At 38.9% G+C, this 15,332-nt stretch overlaps 1 protein-coding gene across 8 annotated transcripts in view; it reads left to right on the top strand.

Annotated features, from left to right (window-relative positions):
* Tcf12 (transcription factor 12) overlaps window positions 1-15,332 on the top strand; it is a 396,809-nt gene that overhangs the window by 368,657 nt on the left and 12,820 nt on the right. For 6 of the 8 annotated variants that reach the window (XM_004628873.2, XM_023712450.1, XM_023712451.1 and 3 more), the window contains 5 exons: window positions 1,054-1,127; window positions 2,076-2,147; window positions 2,893-3,099; window positions 13,905-14,019; window positions 14,872-15,034. In XM_004628873.2, coding sequence (XP_004628930.1) covers window positions 1,054-1,127; window positions 2,076-2,147; window positions 2,893-3,099; window positions 13,905-14,019; window positions 14,872-15,034 — 631 coding nt within the window. The remainder of the gene's footprint in view (window positions 1-1,053; window positions 1,128-2,075; window positions 2,148-2,892; window positions 3,100-13,904; window positions 14,020-14,871; window positions 15,035-15,332) is intronic. The other 2 variants (XM_023712449.1, XM_023712453.1) reach the window with 1 other exon arrangement.

The raw sequence follows: 15,332 nt of genomic DNA, 5'->3' as shown, positions 1-15,332 counted from the left end.
CTTCCTTCCTTCCTTCCTTCCTTCCTTCCTTCCTTCCTTCCTTCCTTCCTTTCTTCCTTTCTTTCACTCTTAATGTATTTAGTCCAAGGTGTCTCTACACAGATCAGACTTATAGTGATCAGGCCGTTAACATTGCCCTCCACCCAACTTACAAGGAAATTTTTTTTCCCGTATGGCTTTGTACTGGTCATTTATTTATTAGTTCATTCACTCTGTTGTCTGCTCCTTTGTTTTGGTGCTAAAACAAGGCTGTGCTCCCAGCCTCGCTCGCTCTTCATGAACTTAGACCCTTTTTTTTCTGTCTTCGTTACTTTTTATTGTATGTCTCCTCTCCTAAATCAAAAAATATAACATTTAACAAAGTTTTTATAATGATATTCTTGTAATGAAATTAATTTTTAAATATGTGATCATATGTTTTTAATCATTTAGAATTTGTGTGTAAGGCACTACATATCAATTAATACCACACTTCAGTAAATCACTTTGATCTTGTGAATTTTAAGAATCAAAAGAATGTGTATATCCTTTAACTGAGAAAAGCTACTTATCTTGAAAACATGTATTTCTCAAGAAAAAAAAGTAATTTATTTTATAGCACTATTCATAATAGCTATCACTAACCAAAATTTGCAGTGACAAGGTAACAGCTGGTTAAACAAATGAAGATATAAACAGGTAAAAAATAATGTAGTAATAGCATTATCAAAGATTGTGAAACTGGTGGAAAAGAGATAGAAATGAAAAGGTAGAAACATTTTCTCAAGATACATAAATGTGTGGACAAAATCTACAGCGTTTGTGAACATGAAGGTAGTTGTTACAGTTTTCCCTCTTTGTTTTCTCAGCTCCCTACACTGTTACACTGATAGATAATGAAAAGGGTTTTGTTTAATTCAATGTTTTGGGTTAATAAGTAACCAATCTGTGTGCAAAGCTGAACAAAAATTTTCATGTAAATTTATTTACAAGCTATTATGAGTTTTTCCTTCAAAACATTGTCAAGATTGTGAGTTAACCCATATTATTTTGGGTGCTTTTGGCTTTAAACAGGTACCACTCAGTGGCCTAGACCTGGAGGGCAGGCTCCTTCATCCCCAAGCTATGAAAATTCGCTCCACTCCTTGGTAAGAGCTTTTTGCCGGTCTTTTACAGGCTTACAGAATTTTATCTGTATATCATTTGTAGTTTTATTTTTTGTTGTTTTTTTTTTTTTTTTTTTTTAAGTAAATCTTGGATAATAGTGAAGAAACAGTAGGCTGGCTTTACACACAAATTCTTTGCTAACAAATGGCCTGACTTAGCTGAACAATGTAAAACACACTGGGTGTGCCTTTTCCCATCTGTTCTTGGGGGCATCAGACAGTTCTGATGTCAGAACAGCTGTCATTTCTTTCAGAAATCTTGGGCTTACTTTTTCTATACTTTCATGTTTATAAGGGAGGGTTTTTTTTAAAGATAAATCATATGAGAGTATATATACAGTTTATTTTTACACTTACATTAAAATTTTCCATGAAAATCAATCATTTTTGTCATGGAAATGTTATTCCCTGTGTGTTTTAATACCCAGTACTGTGTTGTGTAAATCAGACAAGGAAAAACTTTCCTACCAGACAAATAAGTGAATAAAGGAACCTTCTAGGTACTGGAGGGTGAAGAATTTGTGGTAGAATGTTAACTACTGTTGCTTTTATGTGCTTAAATTTGTAACCCACGGTTATAAAGTATAATGAAAACAAAATAAAAATGATCTAATGGAATGCTTAAATTGTACTGTCATTTAATAAGTACAGTTTGCAAATAGAATTTTTTCTGTAACATTTAAAATTCAGGAAGTTTTCTTCTCATGTATTTTTGTGAGCAACTATAAGAATGTGCTTATGTAGATGCTAACCTGGTTAACTTCCCTGTTAAATCCCAGCCTTTTCGTACCCTAATGCACGTAGGTCTCTCGGGTCTCCATGTTAACTTACTAACATGGCATGCCGACATGCACGTCAGCTATTTTCTCATCTCTTGTGGAGTTAATCTTAACCTGTGCTTTGCCTCCTGTTCTGTCTTGACTTTGCCAGAAAAATCGAGTTGAGCAGCAACTTCACGAGCATTTGCAAGATGCAATGTCCTTCTTAAAGGATGTCTGTGAGGTACTATTTCTTTTAGATGGTGCCTTTGTGTGTGTTTCAATTACATGTCCTTCCATTACCTATTTAAAATCTGTACGGACTCCAGAGTCTTGAAGTCAAAGGTCTGACTGTTAACGTTTTCTTAACAATATGTAAGAATTATCTTCTGTCTCTTATGTTAAGAATGATTTTTTAAAAGAATTCTACTGGCATGTGCTTTTGATTTTTAAAATTCTAATGTTTGTGTATGGGGCATGTGTATTTGTATATCCACAGACAAAAAATGTCATTTCTCTTTACTTTCCGTTAAAGAGAATTATCTGGATATGTATACCAGTAAAGATGGGTATTTTTTATTCACCTAAAATACTACAACCTAAATCAATGGATTTGAAGACCCTTCCCCAAATTGACAACTTTCTAATTAAAGTCCAGTTTATTCTTTTTATTGACTATGATTATTGACATAGTAGCATTCATCTTTTGTAGAAGCTAAAAGAAATAACCTCATAGTAGATTGATAAATTTGTCTTACAAAAGTAGTAATTTGTTTCTGAACCTACAAGTAGCCTTTCTTTCGTTTTTTTTTTTTTGTTTGTTTGTTTGTTTGTTTGTTGTTGTCAATATGTAGTGCAGGTAGTTGGTTTTGAAGCTGCTTGATATTCTGTTTTACTTGCAGTCATTCATATATTCCAAAGTAGGAAACATGGCAACTGGATAAATTGGGTATTACCAGTGACCTCCATGTTTGTTTCAATCCTTACAGCAGTCTCGCATGGAGGATCGTCTGGACCGGCTGGATGATGCTATCCACGTGTTGCGGAACCATGCTGTGGGACCTTCCACCAGTTTACCTGCTGGTCACAGTGATATTCACAGTTTATTGGGACCATCCCATAATGCACCAATTGGAAGCCTCAGTTCAAACTACGGAGGATCAAGCCTAGTTACAAACAATCGATCAGCTTCCATGGTAAAGTAGCCCTCGTCTTCCTCATAATAACCTCAAGACTGGGCCGGGGAGATAGCTCAGTGGAATAGGCGCTTGCCTGGCAAGTGCAGGGTCCTGAGTTCAATCCCTGGTACCACAAAAAATAAATAAGTAAAATTTCAACACTGCTGCCCTGAGTGTTTACATGAAAGCTTTGGGGCAGAGTCTGTTCAAAAAGAAGATAACGAGAGACGTTTAAGTCCCTTTACTGTTTGGGGCAGAGTTACTGGTGGAGTAGTGACCCGTAAAATCTGTGACTGTGTATAAGAAGAAGAAACTTCCTACAGGCATCACTTTGCATAAATGTGGATTTTATGTTTCCAAATGTGTAAACATTAGCATACAGTTATGCCTTGAAATAGCGGGCAGGCAGTTTGAATTACAATGCAGTACAACAGGCTGAATTTCAAGGATTCTGTTGTAGGAAAATTGTTTACCATGCGTTATAATCTAGCTCCACTAGCAGAAAAAAAAAGTGAAACCTTAATATGTACAAGTCCAAATTTAAACTTTATCCAAATGAAATAAAAATGGGAGTAGTTTTAAGAACAGCTATAATTGAAGGAACAATGTAAGGAAACAGTTTTAGATTAATCTCACAAGAGAATAAAATAATTTAATCCATCTTTTAAAGAATGTGAGAAGGGCCAACCAGATAGCTCAGCAGATGAAAGCGCACCTTCTTAAGCAGACTCAGAGACCGGGGTTCCATCCCCGTCATGCCATGCTGGCCCCACCCCCCAGGGCAAGCTGAGCTGGCAGTTGAGACTGGGCATGGTGGCGCACACCTGTAATCTCAGCGTGTGGGAGGCCGAAAACCGGAGCATCACTACAAGTCCAATCTGTGTAGTGAGACCCTGTAAACCCTGCACTAATTACATTGGAAAAAAGTGATCATTCTTGGGGGTCAAATAAGCCTCTACAGCCCATATACAGCAGAAGTTCTGTTCTGAGTGTCTAACATTATTTTCAATCCAGGTTTTCTTTTAAAGAAATGAAATTCTTTTTGAACCTACTATCTAATTAGTACCATGTGTTTCCATGTTTGTGGCATAGTTCTTAACACTCACTGCCTCCTGAGAAATACTCTGTTAAACAGATTTCTAGCTGTAAGCCATGTGATCAAGGCGCAAAGTCACCTACCATCGAAATAATTAGCTGTGCCAAATGCTGAAGATCTGTGTTCTCTAGAACAGGATCGGTTCCAGATTTCTAGTGTTTTGGCTACCCTGAAGTAAACATCAAACAAGGCTGCCTTGCTGGTGGGACCAGTGTTTTCCACAGAGCAGGAATAGCATATTCGCACATGTCTTCACAGCAAGGTGGTTTTGGGGTGTTTTACTGTCAGGAAAATGTGAAATCTAGAGTCCTTTTTTTTTTTTTAAATGTTTGAAATTTATTTAATTATTTAAATACTTCTTTTTTTTTATTTGTGTGTGTGTGTGTGTGTGTGTGTGTGCTAATTTACACTTAAATTAGCTTTTAGTGTATTTAATAAACCCTTAGTTGTAAAAATCTTTATGAATTATTAAGCTCATTGACATATGAGGGAGGCTACTAATAGTAACACTAAAGTAATTTAAATGGTATTATAAAATCATTAAGATGGAATTTTGCAGATAGGAATCTAGAACTAATAATATGTTGACATACTGTTTATCCTTATTTAGAAGAATTACTTAAAAATCAATATACTTGAATGCCATATTGGGCTCAGCTGCAACATTTGAATTTCTTTTTCGGGGGGAGGTTTAAGAGAATTTTAATACAAAAGTCATTTCTTATAGTGATTTGAAAAAGTACAAGAACCTGTGAACAAAGTTTAGTACTTTAAGATTTACTTTTGTAAGAGCATGTTGATGAATATTAAATGTTTTATCTGCATTTAAACATTAAAAATACAAAACACAAAAATCCAGTGTTAATACTGACCTTCCATGCCTAACTGGGATTTAGATATTAATTTATATTTTATAGAAAGAAACAAACTTTAAATGATTTCAATGAATATACTATCATTCTTTTTTTTTTTTTTTTTTTTTTTTTTTGCAGAACCAGGGATTGAACTCAGATCCTTGCGTTTGCCAGTCAAGCGCTTATCCTACTGAGTCATCTCCCCAGCCCCCACTATCATTCTTTACTAAAACCATCACTGAAATTTAGAAAGTTGTTAAGAGTAATTATTTCTTTTCTTGAATATTCGATAATATGCCATTTTGAATTAACCTTCAAAATTTCAAAGCATGAATGATACATGAATACAGTACCCAAAAATATGTTTTAGCATAGGTTAATTTTGTTTACAATTATGACAGATACCTTTAAGATAGTAAAAGATGAATCAGAAAACCCTACACAAATATTAAAGGTATCTTGGGTCAAATTATTTCTTAGTACAAATAATATACCATACCATGTCCATCAATTTCTCAGTCAGATTCACAAAAGCTTTTTAAAAATTACAGTTCATAATTGTTAAACTATGCATTTATGTGGTAGAAGATATAAGAAAACTTACAGTATTTTTTTATTTTTTAATCGTAATTTTTCTGTTAGTAACTTAATGTTTTTATTCCAACTTACCTGCTGTAATGTTTGATGCCTGTCTCCCCCCAGCTAAATGTGGAATTCATATAAAATGAAACTTGCGTCTGTGGAAGTTGATTGAATGTGTCTTAATTAAGAAAAAAGATTTTTCAAAATGTCCTCCAAAGTCATGCAGAAAGCTGGTACATTCCAAAAGAACTAGTGGGGGGAGACTTTTGGGTATTTTAGTTTGGTTTGGTATATGAGGATTGAGCCCAAGGCTACCACTAAGCGGGATTCCCAGCTTTGTCTTTTATTTTTGAGACAGTGTCTCACTGAACTGCCTAAGTTGGTCTCAGATGTGCCATGCACCTGCTCCAGCCTCCCAAGTGCTGAGATTACAGGTGTGCAACACCACATGCAGCTTGAGAGAGTGACTGTGTCGTTAGATCTTGTCCTGAAACTTTTAATTAAAAAAGTTCCTAGTGCATCATCTGCACATGTCCCAGCATACTTCAGAAAATCAACCAGAGAACTGCTACAGGTAGCCTTTTTTTTATCCAGAAACATATCTTCATTTTGTCTGTTTATTTTTTTTATTTTATTGGTACATTTTAGATATACATACTGATGACATTCATCACAGGTAGACAGTCTTCAAAAAAGAAAAAATCTCCGAAGTAGTGTACAAAAGGGATCTAGTGAAGTGTTGGATGGTTCTGGCATAGTTGGAGCAGCCTCAAGGCCACAGAAAATAAACCAGAGCTGTTGCTCCACGAATCCGTCCAGATTCAGTGCTATTTTCCATTCTTACATCCTTCTGAGAGGCACGCACCTGTTAAAACTTTGCCAGACATCATCTGCTGCCTCCAAGGCTTACTCTCTAGTACTTCTCAGCGGTGAAGAGCCTATATTTCTGCCAAGTTTATACTCAAAATAGAAAGTATCTAGCTGACAAAATCTGACACTGTCAGGTGAGTCAATGTTAATCTCCCATCTGTCAACATTGCAGCTGAATTTCATCTTGATTTCCAAAAAAAAAAGACCAAAAGATAGAACAAAGTGAATAACAGGATCTGTTGGTGACTTTAAGCTGAGGGGGACCTGTTGCTGGTGACTCTGGTACCCTAACTCCAGGCTGAGTTGGCCATAATGTTAGGTGCTTTTTTGGGGAGGACTCTGGTGTCTGGGGGCTCTTTTGGCCTGGTGTTTTTTGGGTGGTAGTGAAGCCCCTTGCTCATGTTCTCAGTACCCACCTGTATGGAATCAGCGTTCATAATCTTGACAGGTGTGTGATTTTGGTACCAACAGTGGCTCTTGGCTTGCAATGCAAAATATCAGTCCTTAAGACTATATTATAAAATCTGCATGCTGTTATTGAGAACTCCTCTCTAGTTTGGTTTGGTTTGGTTTGGTTCGATTCGGTTCGGTTCGGTTATGGTTCGGTTTGTGGTGGTATAGTTGTACCTGTTAGGTATGAACCCATGCAATCAACCAGACCAGACATTCTGACACGAGTAGATTTATTGGGGGCGTTAGGCAGGCCGGCTATCTAGCGGACCAAGACAGAAGTAAATAAAGGGGGGAGAGGAGACATTATAGGATGTTTTAGGGAGGGTGATGGAGGCTGGAACAGCCAGGTCGCAGGTGGACATCATTGTCTTACTTGTGGTTCAATTTTGTTTACGTCAAAAGGAAACAAGCTGAGACCAGTGTGGGTCAAGGGGAGGTGAGCCGAGACCAGAGTACAATGTGAGGCAGCTTTGGGATTGGGGTTGGTGTAGGTTACCTAGGAAACCAAGGGAGGGAATGTTGGGGGCAAGGTGTCCGGGAAACTTTGAGTTCTGCCCTGTCGGTACCCAGGACTGTACCTGGGTTATGACAGAATTAGGCCTTTAAAGTTACCTGTGTTTGGGCCAGTGAGATAGCTCAGCAGACTAAACACCTGCTTAGGCAAGCACAGAGACCAGGGTTCCATCCCCAGCACCACATGCCACACTGGCCCCGCCCCCAGACATGCTGAACAAGCCACTGAGTCTGGGCATAGTGGTGCACACCTATAATCCCAGCTCGGGAGGCTGAAAACAGGAGGATTACTGAGTCCGAGCTGCCTAGTGAGACCCTGTACCAAAAAAATAAGTTAACTGTGCTTAATAGTATTGATTTGTAAGAGATTCATCTTATTGTCTTACAAATGAAATGATTGGCTAGTATTTTTTAAATGTTCTAGAAAGAGACTTACATTTTATACAAAGTGCTATCACCAGAAGTATTTTAAGAGGTCAGTATTAAAAACTTAATGTTTGCTATTGTTTATTTTAACAAGACATGCTTAGCTACAGTAACATTAGAGTTTAGAATTTAATAAAGTTGCAGTCATAGACCTTTCACATATTTTAGCTAGTGAATATAGAGATTAAATTCAAAACTAATTAAGACAGAAAAGGAACCCACTCTACCACTGAACTATGTCCCCAGTCTGTTTTTTAAATGGAATTAGTGGGGCTGGGGAAATAGCTCAGTAGAATAAGCAGTTGCCTGGCAAGCATACCCAATTCTGCCAAAATAGATAGATAGATAAATAAATAAATAAATAAATAAATAAATGGAACTAGTTTTTGTTTACAATTTTCTACTCATACTTAATATTCTTATTATTTCTCTATGTTTACTTAAAACAGATGTGAAACATGGGACTCTCTGTCAACTGTTGTAGTATGAGTCTGATTTTAAACCACAAAGTGACTTTTTGGAGCTTTTGTAGTGTCAGCACTGGGCTTCAGCTTTGTTCCCATTTACTTCGTATACAAATAAGTTTTGGGGGGCCGGCCTGAAAGCTCAGCAGACTAAAGCACCTGCTTAGGCAGAGCAGCAGCCGAAGTTCGATCCTCTGCATGCCGTGCGGCCCCGCCCTCGGGGCGCGCTGAGACAGTGACTGAGACTGGGCGTTGTGGTGCACACCTGTAATCCCAGCACTTGGGAGGCTGAAAACAGGAGGAGCACTACAAGTCTGATCTATGTAGTGAGACCCTGTAAACCTCATAGATCCTGTCCTAAATACAAGAAAAGGAAGTTTTTGGATTAAACTGATGAACGGAAGAAAAATTAAGTGGAAAACTGAAAATGAGTGGAATCGTTTTCGTCTGGGCCTTACAAGAATGCCTCGCCAACGTACAGCTGCTGCACATCACGTCTGGCCATGGACATAATACTGAAGTAACGAGGCCCCACGAACCTTAGCTCCATGTAGTGCCCCTGTTGTTAAGTGTTAGTTATTCCTCAGTCAGAGCCTGACTCCAGCAGAAGACCAGAGATTAGAATCTTTCTATATTAATGGGAGTTTGGCGCAAAAGAAACCATCTAAAAAGAAACTTGCATGCATGGAGTCTGTTGCTTTCATTAAAAACCTCAAGGGACACAGGCTCAGCTTTTTTTTCCTTTTTGCTAGAGATTTTTATTGTTAGGCAAATAGCGTATTTTATTCAAAATTACTTAAGCATTTCTGTTAATTGTCAAAGTAAGTTTAAACTCTATCTTCCATTTAATAGTAGTTAAGATTAGTAGTGTGAGTTTGTATGCTATAGAAAACAGGGCTGCTTCACCCAATAGAGGGTTTTACTGAGGACTGCTCCATTACTACTTCAGCCTCGTTCTTTTTCCTTAATTGGAAGTTCCTAAATTTTTTTGTTTTGCATAAGCTACATTTTGTTTTGTGCTTTTTAAGGGTTTTGGTAATGTTTTAAAATTAAAAATTGTTCAAACTGGCAATTTTTAAAAAAAGTTTGAAATCCATGAGACTGGGCGTGGTGGTGCGCCTGTAATCCCAGCTCTTGGGAGGCTGTAAACTGGTGGATCACTACGAGTCCAATCCAGCAGTGAGCCCCAGAACACCCTGCAGACCCTCCCTAAAAAAAAAATCAAGAAGAAAGAAATCCAGACAAGTTACGCATGTGGGGAAGCGTTGTTTAAAAAAGAAACAACGAGTTGTGTACTACCGAATTCCTATAATAAAACATCTAAGTAAAATACCTTAGAGTAGACAGATTATATCCTTTTTGTCTTTTTGGCAGAACTGAGGATTGAACTCAGACTCTTGTGCTTGCCAGGAAAGCACTTACTCTACTGAGCCATCTCCCCAGCCAGATTATATCCTTTAACCCATCTATAGATTAAAATACTGAATGATTTAAATCATCAGTATCTGGTGAATAGTACACATTGAACAAATTCCTAGAATGAGACCGAAAATCAGAGGAATTCATACTGAGTAGTTGCAGTTGGTGCCTTAATTCACAAGATCTCCTATTCATAAACTAATCAGATTTAACATTTTTCCATTGTGAGTGCTAAGGCTACTGTCTGGGTTAAATGCAAACAAGTGCCTTGTTGGGTGCTCCAACCAAAGTCAGACAGGCGTACACAAATTATGAAGGCTCAGTATGCCGAATGATGTCATGTAATGGGATGGGCCTTCTGTTCTGAAATAGTGTTCTTCATAGTAATTGAATTTTAAAGCATAGCAGGGAAGAGCTTTGCCTTCCCTGATGCACCTCCTTCCAGGCAGCCTGTCAGCTGTATGCTAACGAGCTGGACAATTAAACAGGGTCCTGGCTGCCTGGCCCAAGGCTCCAGGCTCAAAGAACAGTTTATCCACCTGTTGTGTCTGAAGGGGAGGGGGTAGAACAGCAGATAAAGGGAGGGTGTGGAGCCAGGGTGAGTAAGGGGTGAGCAGAGCTAGGACTATAACACTCTAGAAGATGTGTGAGGCCATTTGCCAGGTGGGTCAGGTTACAGAAAGCTCCTGCTAACGCAAAAAACTCCAGACTTCAAGTTTTCTGCTAGTCTGAGACCATTTTAGAAGGTTTGCATTTGTACTGTGTACCAATTAAATTTTCCTTTGGAACCCAGTAGTGTAAGTTAGTGTGAGAAAATAGTTTGTAATATTTCATAGAGGCAAAAATATTTGCTGGAATTTATATTACAAAACAAATGAAGTAACACCTGTGTTTTTCTTTAAGGGAAAGACAGAATCCCTAAGGTTTATTGTTTAGATAATAATCCTGTATCTCCAAACCTTCCATCAAAAAGGTGGTAGAATATTTTTATTAGTTAAGTTCCAGAGAAATAAAAAATTATACTAATAAAAAGAATTTGTCAGGCGTATTTTCACTTAATTGAGTGAAAATTTTATAGGTATTGTCCTTCAAAATTATAAAATGGTTTATATGTGTAATATGAGGTAAATAAACATATTTTTAGTAATGATAGTTTAAAATCCTAGCTAAGAACAGAATTAGTACATATTACCAGAGACTATAGAAAGTTCTAAGTCCACATACCATTATAAATACAAACAGAAATCTCAGTTGTTGCTGTAGCCTGTAAAGTTTCTCTTGAGTTTGGGAGATAAGCACCTGCCTTGCAAGCGGAAGGACCCAAGTCTGGTCCCCAGTGCCACATGCCGTGCTGCCCTGCTGCTGTGCTGGCCACCAGAGCCGGGCATGGTAGCACACCCCTGTTACCTCAGCATTGGGAAGGCTGAGGCAGGAAGCTGCGTAGTGACACCTTGTACCAAATACAATTTTCCTGAGCCAATTTAAATTGTCTTAGTAATATTTTACCTTAGAATAGGCCTAGGCTTCTAAGGTTTTAAGCTATATATTCTAAGGTTGCTATATATTCTAAGATGTTTATCTCACTTTTTTTTTTTTTTAGATTTAGGACAGGGTGTTCAGGGTCTCACTACATAGATCGGACTTATAGAGATCCTTCTGTTTACAGCATCCCAAGAGCTGAGATCACAGGCGCTCGCCACCATGCCCAGTCTCAATCGCTGTCTCAGTGTGCCCCAGGGGCAGGGCCAGCATGGCAGGCCCAGGGATCAAACCCCAGACCCTGCACCTGCCTAAGCAGGAATTTGAACCCACTGAGCTATTTAGCCGGCCCTCACATCTATTTTTGTGGCAGAACCGGGGATTGAGCTCAGGCCCTTGCACTTGCCAGGGAAGCAATATTCTACTGAGCCATCTCCCCAGCCCCACCTCACATCTGTTTGTATAAAATGGATTTTGAACTGACCTGCCGTGGAGGTCCCCAATACCGCATAGGTTACAGTGAGTAACCTATAGTTAGCAAGACACCGTTATGTGTTAAGAACAGACAAAGCCAAGATGCCTGCCTGTGAAATAGGATTTCGTGAAACATTTTAAAAATAAATTTCTGGGGCCAGCCAGATAGCTCAGGGGACTAAAGCACCTGCTTAGGCAGACACAAGGACTGGGGTTGGATCCCCAGCTTGGCCCCACCCCCAAGATGTGCAGAGACTGGGCGTGGTGGTACATGCCTGTTATCCCAGCACATGGGAGGCTGAAAACAAAAGGATCACTACAAGTCTGATCTATGTAGTGAGACCCTATAGACCCTGTCCTAAATACATAAATAAACAAATAATAAAAAAATAAAAACAAATTTCTGGGGCTGTGAGATAGCATAGCGGTCTAAAGAGCCTGCTTAGGCAGGTCCAGGGAACCAAGGTTCCCAGGCATCACATGCTGCGCCAGCCCCGCCTTCAAAGGGGCTGAGCTGGCCAAGAAAAGAAAAGAAAAACAAATTTCTCTTGAATACGGTGTTTAGCCCACTTCTTCTGTGGTTATGAAGATATGTTTTTGGGTTGTTTCTTGGAGCACCAGAATGAAACCAGTGGCCAAACTAAACCATAACCCGGGCCATCACCAGCCCTTTTTTTAATTTGAGACATCCTTTTGTTAAATAACTAGGTTACCAGCACTGGGTTCAAATTTGCAAACTTGTAGTCCTCTTGCCTCAGCCTCCCACAGCACTGGGATTATAGACATGCTCCACCATGCCCTGTCTTCACAGATTTTTTTTTTTCAAATGCTTTGAAGGAAGGGAAAATACAAAGCTAAAACTTACAGTGCTGAGGAAGTTAGAAGTCGACTTCGTTTCTGTGGTCCCCTTTTAGGATTCTAATCTATGGTAATATTTATGTAGCTTTAAAAAAGGACGTAGTCTCAAATATCCACACAAGGAGTGTCACAAGTAATTCTTAGCAATGACTAATCCTCTGGTAATTTCAAAGAAGCTGTGGTATACGTTATATGGATTTTTAAAAAGTGCATTGAAGATAAGGTTGAAAAACAAATATTTAGGTTTGGTAGAAAAACAGATGAACTGTAGTCAGATCCATAGCCAAATGGCCTAAAACTTTGCTTTGGTTCTTTCTGATTGCTTACAGAAAACCAAAGGATAAACTCACACTGGGGTATTTATACTACTTAGGGTGAGAGTCATATAGCCATATAAACACTATATGAATTACCCAAGAGAAGTCAGCACTGACAGTTTATAAGGATTGAAGGATTTAGTGAAAAAGTTATTCTTACATATAACTTCAGGCAATAAAAAGTTTCATCTATAAGAAGTTTTACTGAAAATACTGCATCAGCTAAATACATGGTCATGTTTGCATGATTTGCCTTCGTATTTCAGGTTAATGTTGCTTAAATACATGTGATTAAAGCTGCTGCCTAGCAGTGCAGATTTTTTTTTATCAAGTTCCTTTGTTTTCCTTTGCCATCCTTCACTGAGGAAAGAGAAAGAAAACATAAGATACTATATATATTTAGGAGGGGTCAACTTTAAATAGATGTTATTAGAACTTAGAATGTAGCAGTATTTTGTTAAATACAAGGTTGTATATGTTTTAATTACCAGTATTTACGTAGTAAATGAAGTATAGTTTTGGAGACTGGGGATATATCTCAGCAGCACCGTGCCTTCCTGGCAAGCACACGGTCCTGAGTTCAGTTCCCGGCTTCAAAAAAAGAAAGAAACATGGTTTTGGATTTACATAGGATCAATAACAGACCTCTGTGCAGTGCTTTGTGGCGTACACAACGCTGTATCCCTAGTAGGTCATTTGCTTCTCATAAAAACCCTCTGTGGAATTTAAAATTTGGAAATTGTACTTTTTTAGAAAAGTTTGCAAAACCACAAAAGTTTGTTTTTTTAAAACAAAAAAAAATGTTTTAAATTGGGTAAGTGGCACTGTTTTCTGTATGAAGTCCCAGGAAAGAGTTGAGAGCAAACTGGGTACAAGGGTGCACACTTGTGGTTGCAGGCACTCGGGAAGCTGAGCTAAGGAAGCAGAGGCCCACGGCTTGAGCTCGGCATGAGGGACTCAGGGAACACATAGGAAAAGGAGCGGGTCCTGACCACTTTCTCTGTTGTTTTTACTTCAGGTTGGAGCTCATCGAGAAGATTCTGTCAGTCTCAATGGCAATCACTCAGTCCTGTCTAGTGCCGTCACCGCTTCAAGCACAGACTTGAACCATAAAACACAAGAGAACTATAGAGGTAGCTGTGTTTTCAGTTTTTAGCAGCAGTGCAGAGATACCGTTCTGCATGCTATCACTGCTCCCGAGAGAGCTGACCTCTGTGAGTGAGAAGTCACAGGGAGGGAGGCCCCCAGACAGCAAGGCTGCTGCCTGAGCAGGGGCGAGAGCAGCCCGGCTCGCTGTGCTGGGCGCTCTGGCCAGCAGCTGCGTATGCCCTGCAGCTTGACCTGGGGAGTTTTCCCTGTTCTCCTTTGGCCATGTATCTTCCTGCATTACTTCTTATGAGCAAAACTGCATAACCCTGGGGGCAATGAGTCGTTTCTAAGTACATTAAACACTAAATGATGATAGCTCGTGCTCTGAAGATGGTAACGTAATTGGAGAAGAAACAGTTTTGATTTTAAAAAAAAGATGCTATCAGTGTTAATAATAGAGCCTGTAAGTAAGTGTAAATACAGAGATAGTAGTAAAACCACCAAAATAAAGTTTACCAGTTATATTTAACTGTGCTGCCCATTTTGTTGTTCACCTGGCAAATGTTCGTTTCCTTTAGCTTGACAGCATCTTAGAAGGTGGTGTCTAAAGTTCACCAAGTGTCTCAGACCTCATGTGCTGGGTAGGCAGTGCCTGAACGTGAGCAATAAGCTGAGCATCATGGTTGGGCTGCTTCTTCTAAGTAAAAATACTTGAAATCATAAAACAAAGCGTGGACATGTTTTCTCCCAGATTTGAGTAGTGTGCTTCCCTAAAGCTCACATTTCTGGCGTGCCCTGTAACAACTAAGAACATCCACCAGCCAGAGTGCTCCTTACTCTCCGTTTGGCAGCGTAAGTGAGTCTGTCTGTCTGTCTGTGTCCTTTGCCTCGTGTAGCTGCCTTGCACAGTCAGCCTGGAGCTGTCGTCCCAACAGAGATCAAGACTGAAAGCAAAGAGAAAGACGAGAACCTTCATGAACACCCTTCGTCAGACGACATGAAGTCAGACGATGAATCCTCCCAGAAGGATATCAAGATCTCATCTAGAGGCAGAACAAGGTATCTGCTAGTATCCAGGCATGAAAGTTACTCATCTGTTACACGTGGAAAGACTTGGGAAGTTGAAGTGTTGTGCCCTGTAAAAACTAAGAACATTCACTATCCAGAAACCTGAGGGCAGGTTTTAGATGCTGTTCTAGATATTATGTTCTAGATACTGTGCAGGGAATTTTTATGTATATTTGGCCTATTTATTCCTCACATTATGCCAAGGAAGAATATAAATGTTGAAATCCAAAATTATATTTTGTACTACACCATTTAGAAGCTACATGTAAAAAAGAATTTTTTTAATAGT

This window comes from Octodon degus, unplaced genomic scaffold, assembly GCF_000260255.1.
Source record: "Octodon degus isolate 3935 unplaced genomic scaffold, OctDeg1.0 scaffold00026, whole genome shotgun sequence".
Classification (NCBI taxonomy): domain Eukaryota; kingdom Metazoa; phylum Chordata; class Mammalia; order Rodentia; family Octodontidae; genus Octodon; species Octodon degus.
This window is presented reverse-complemented; position numbering and strand designations above follow the sequence as displayed.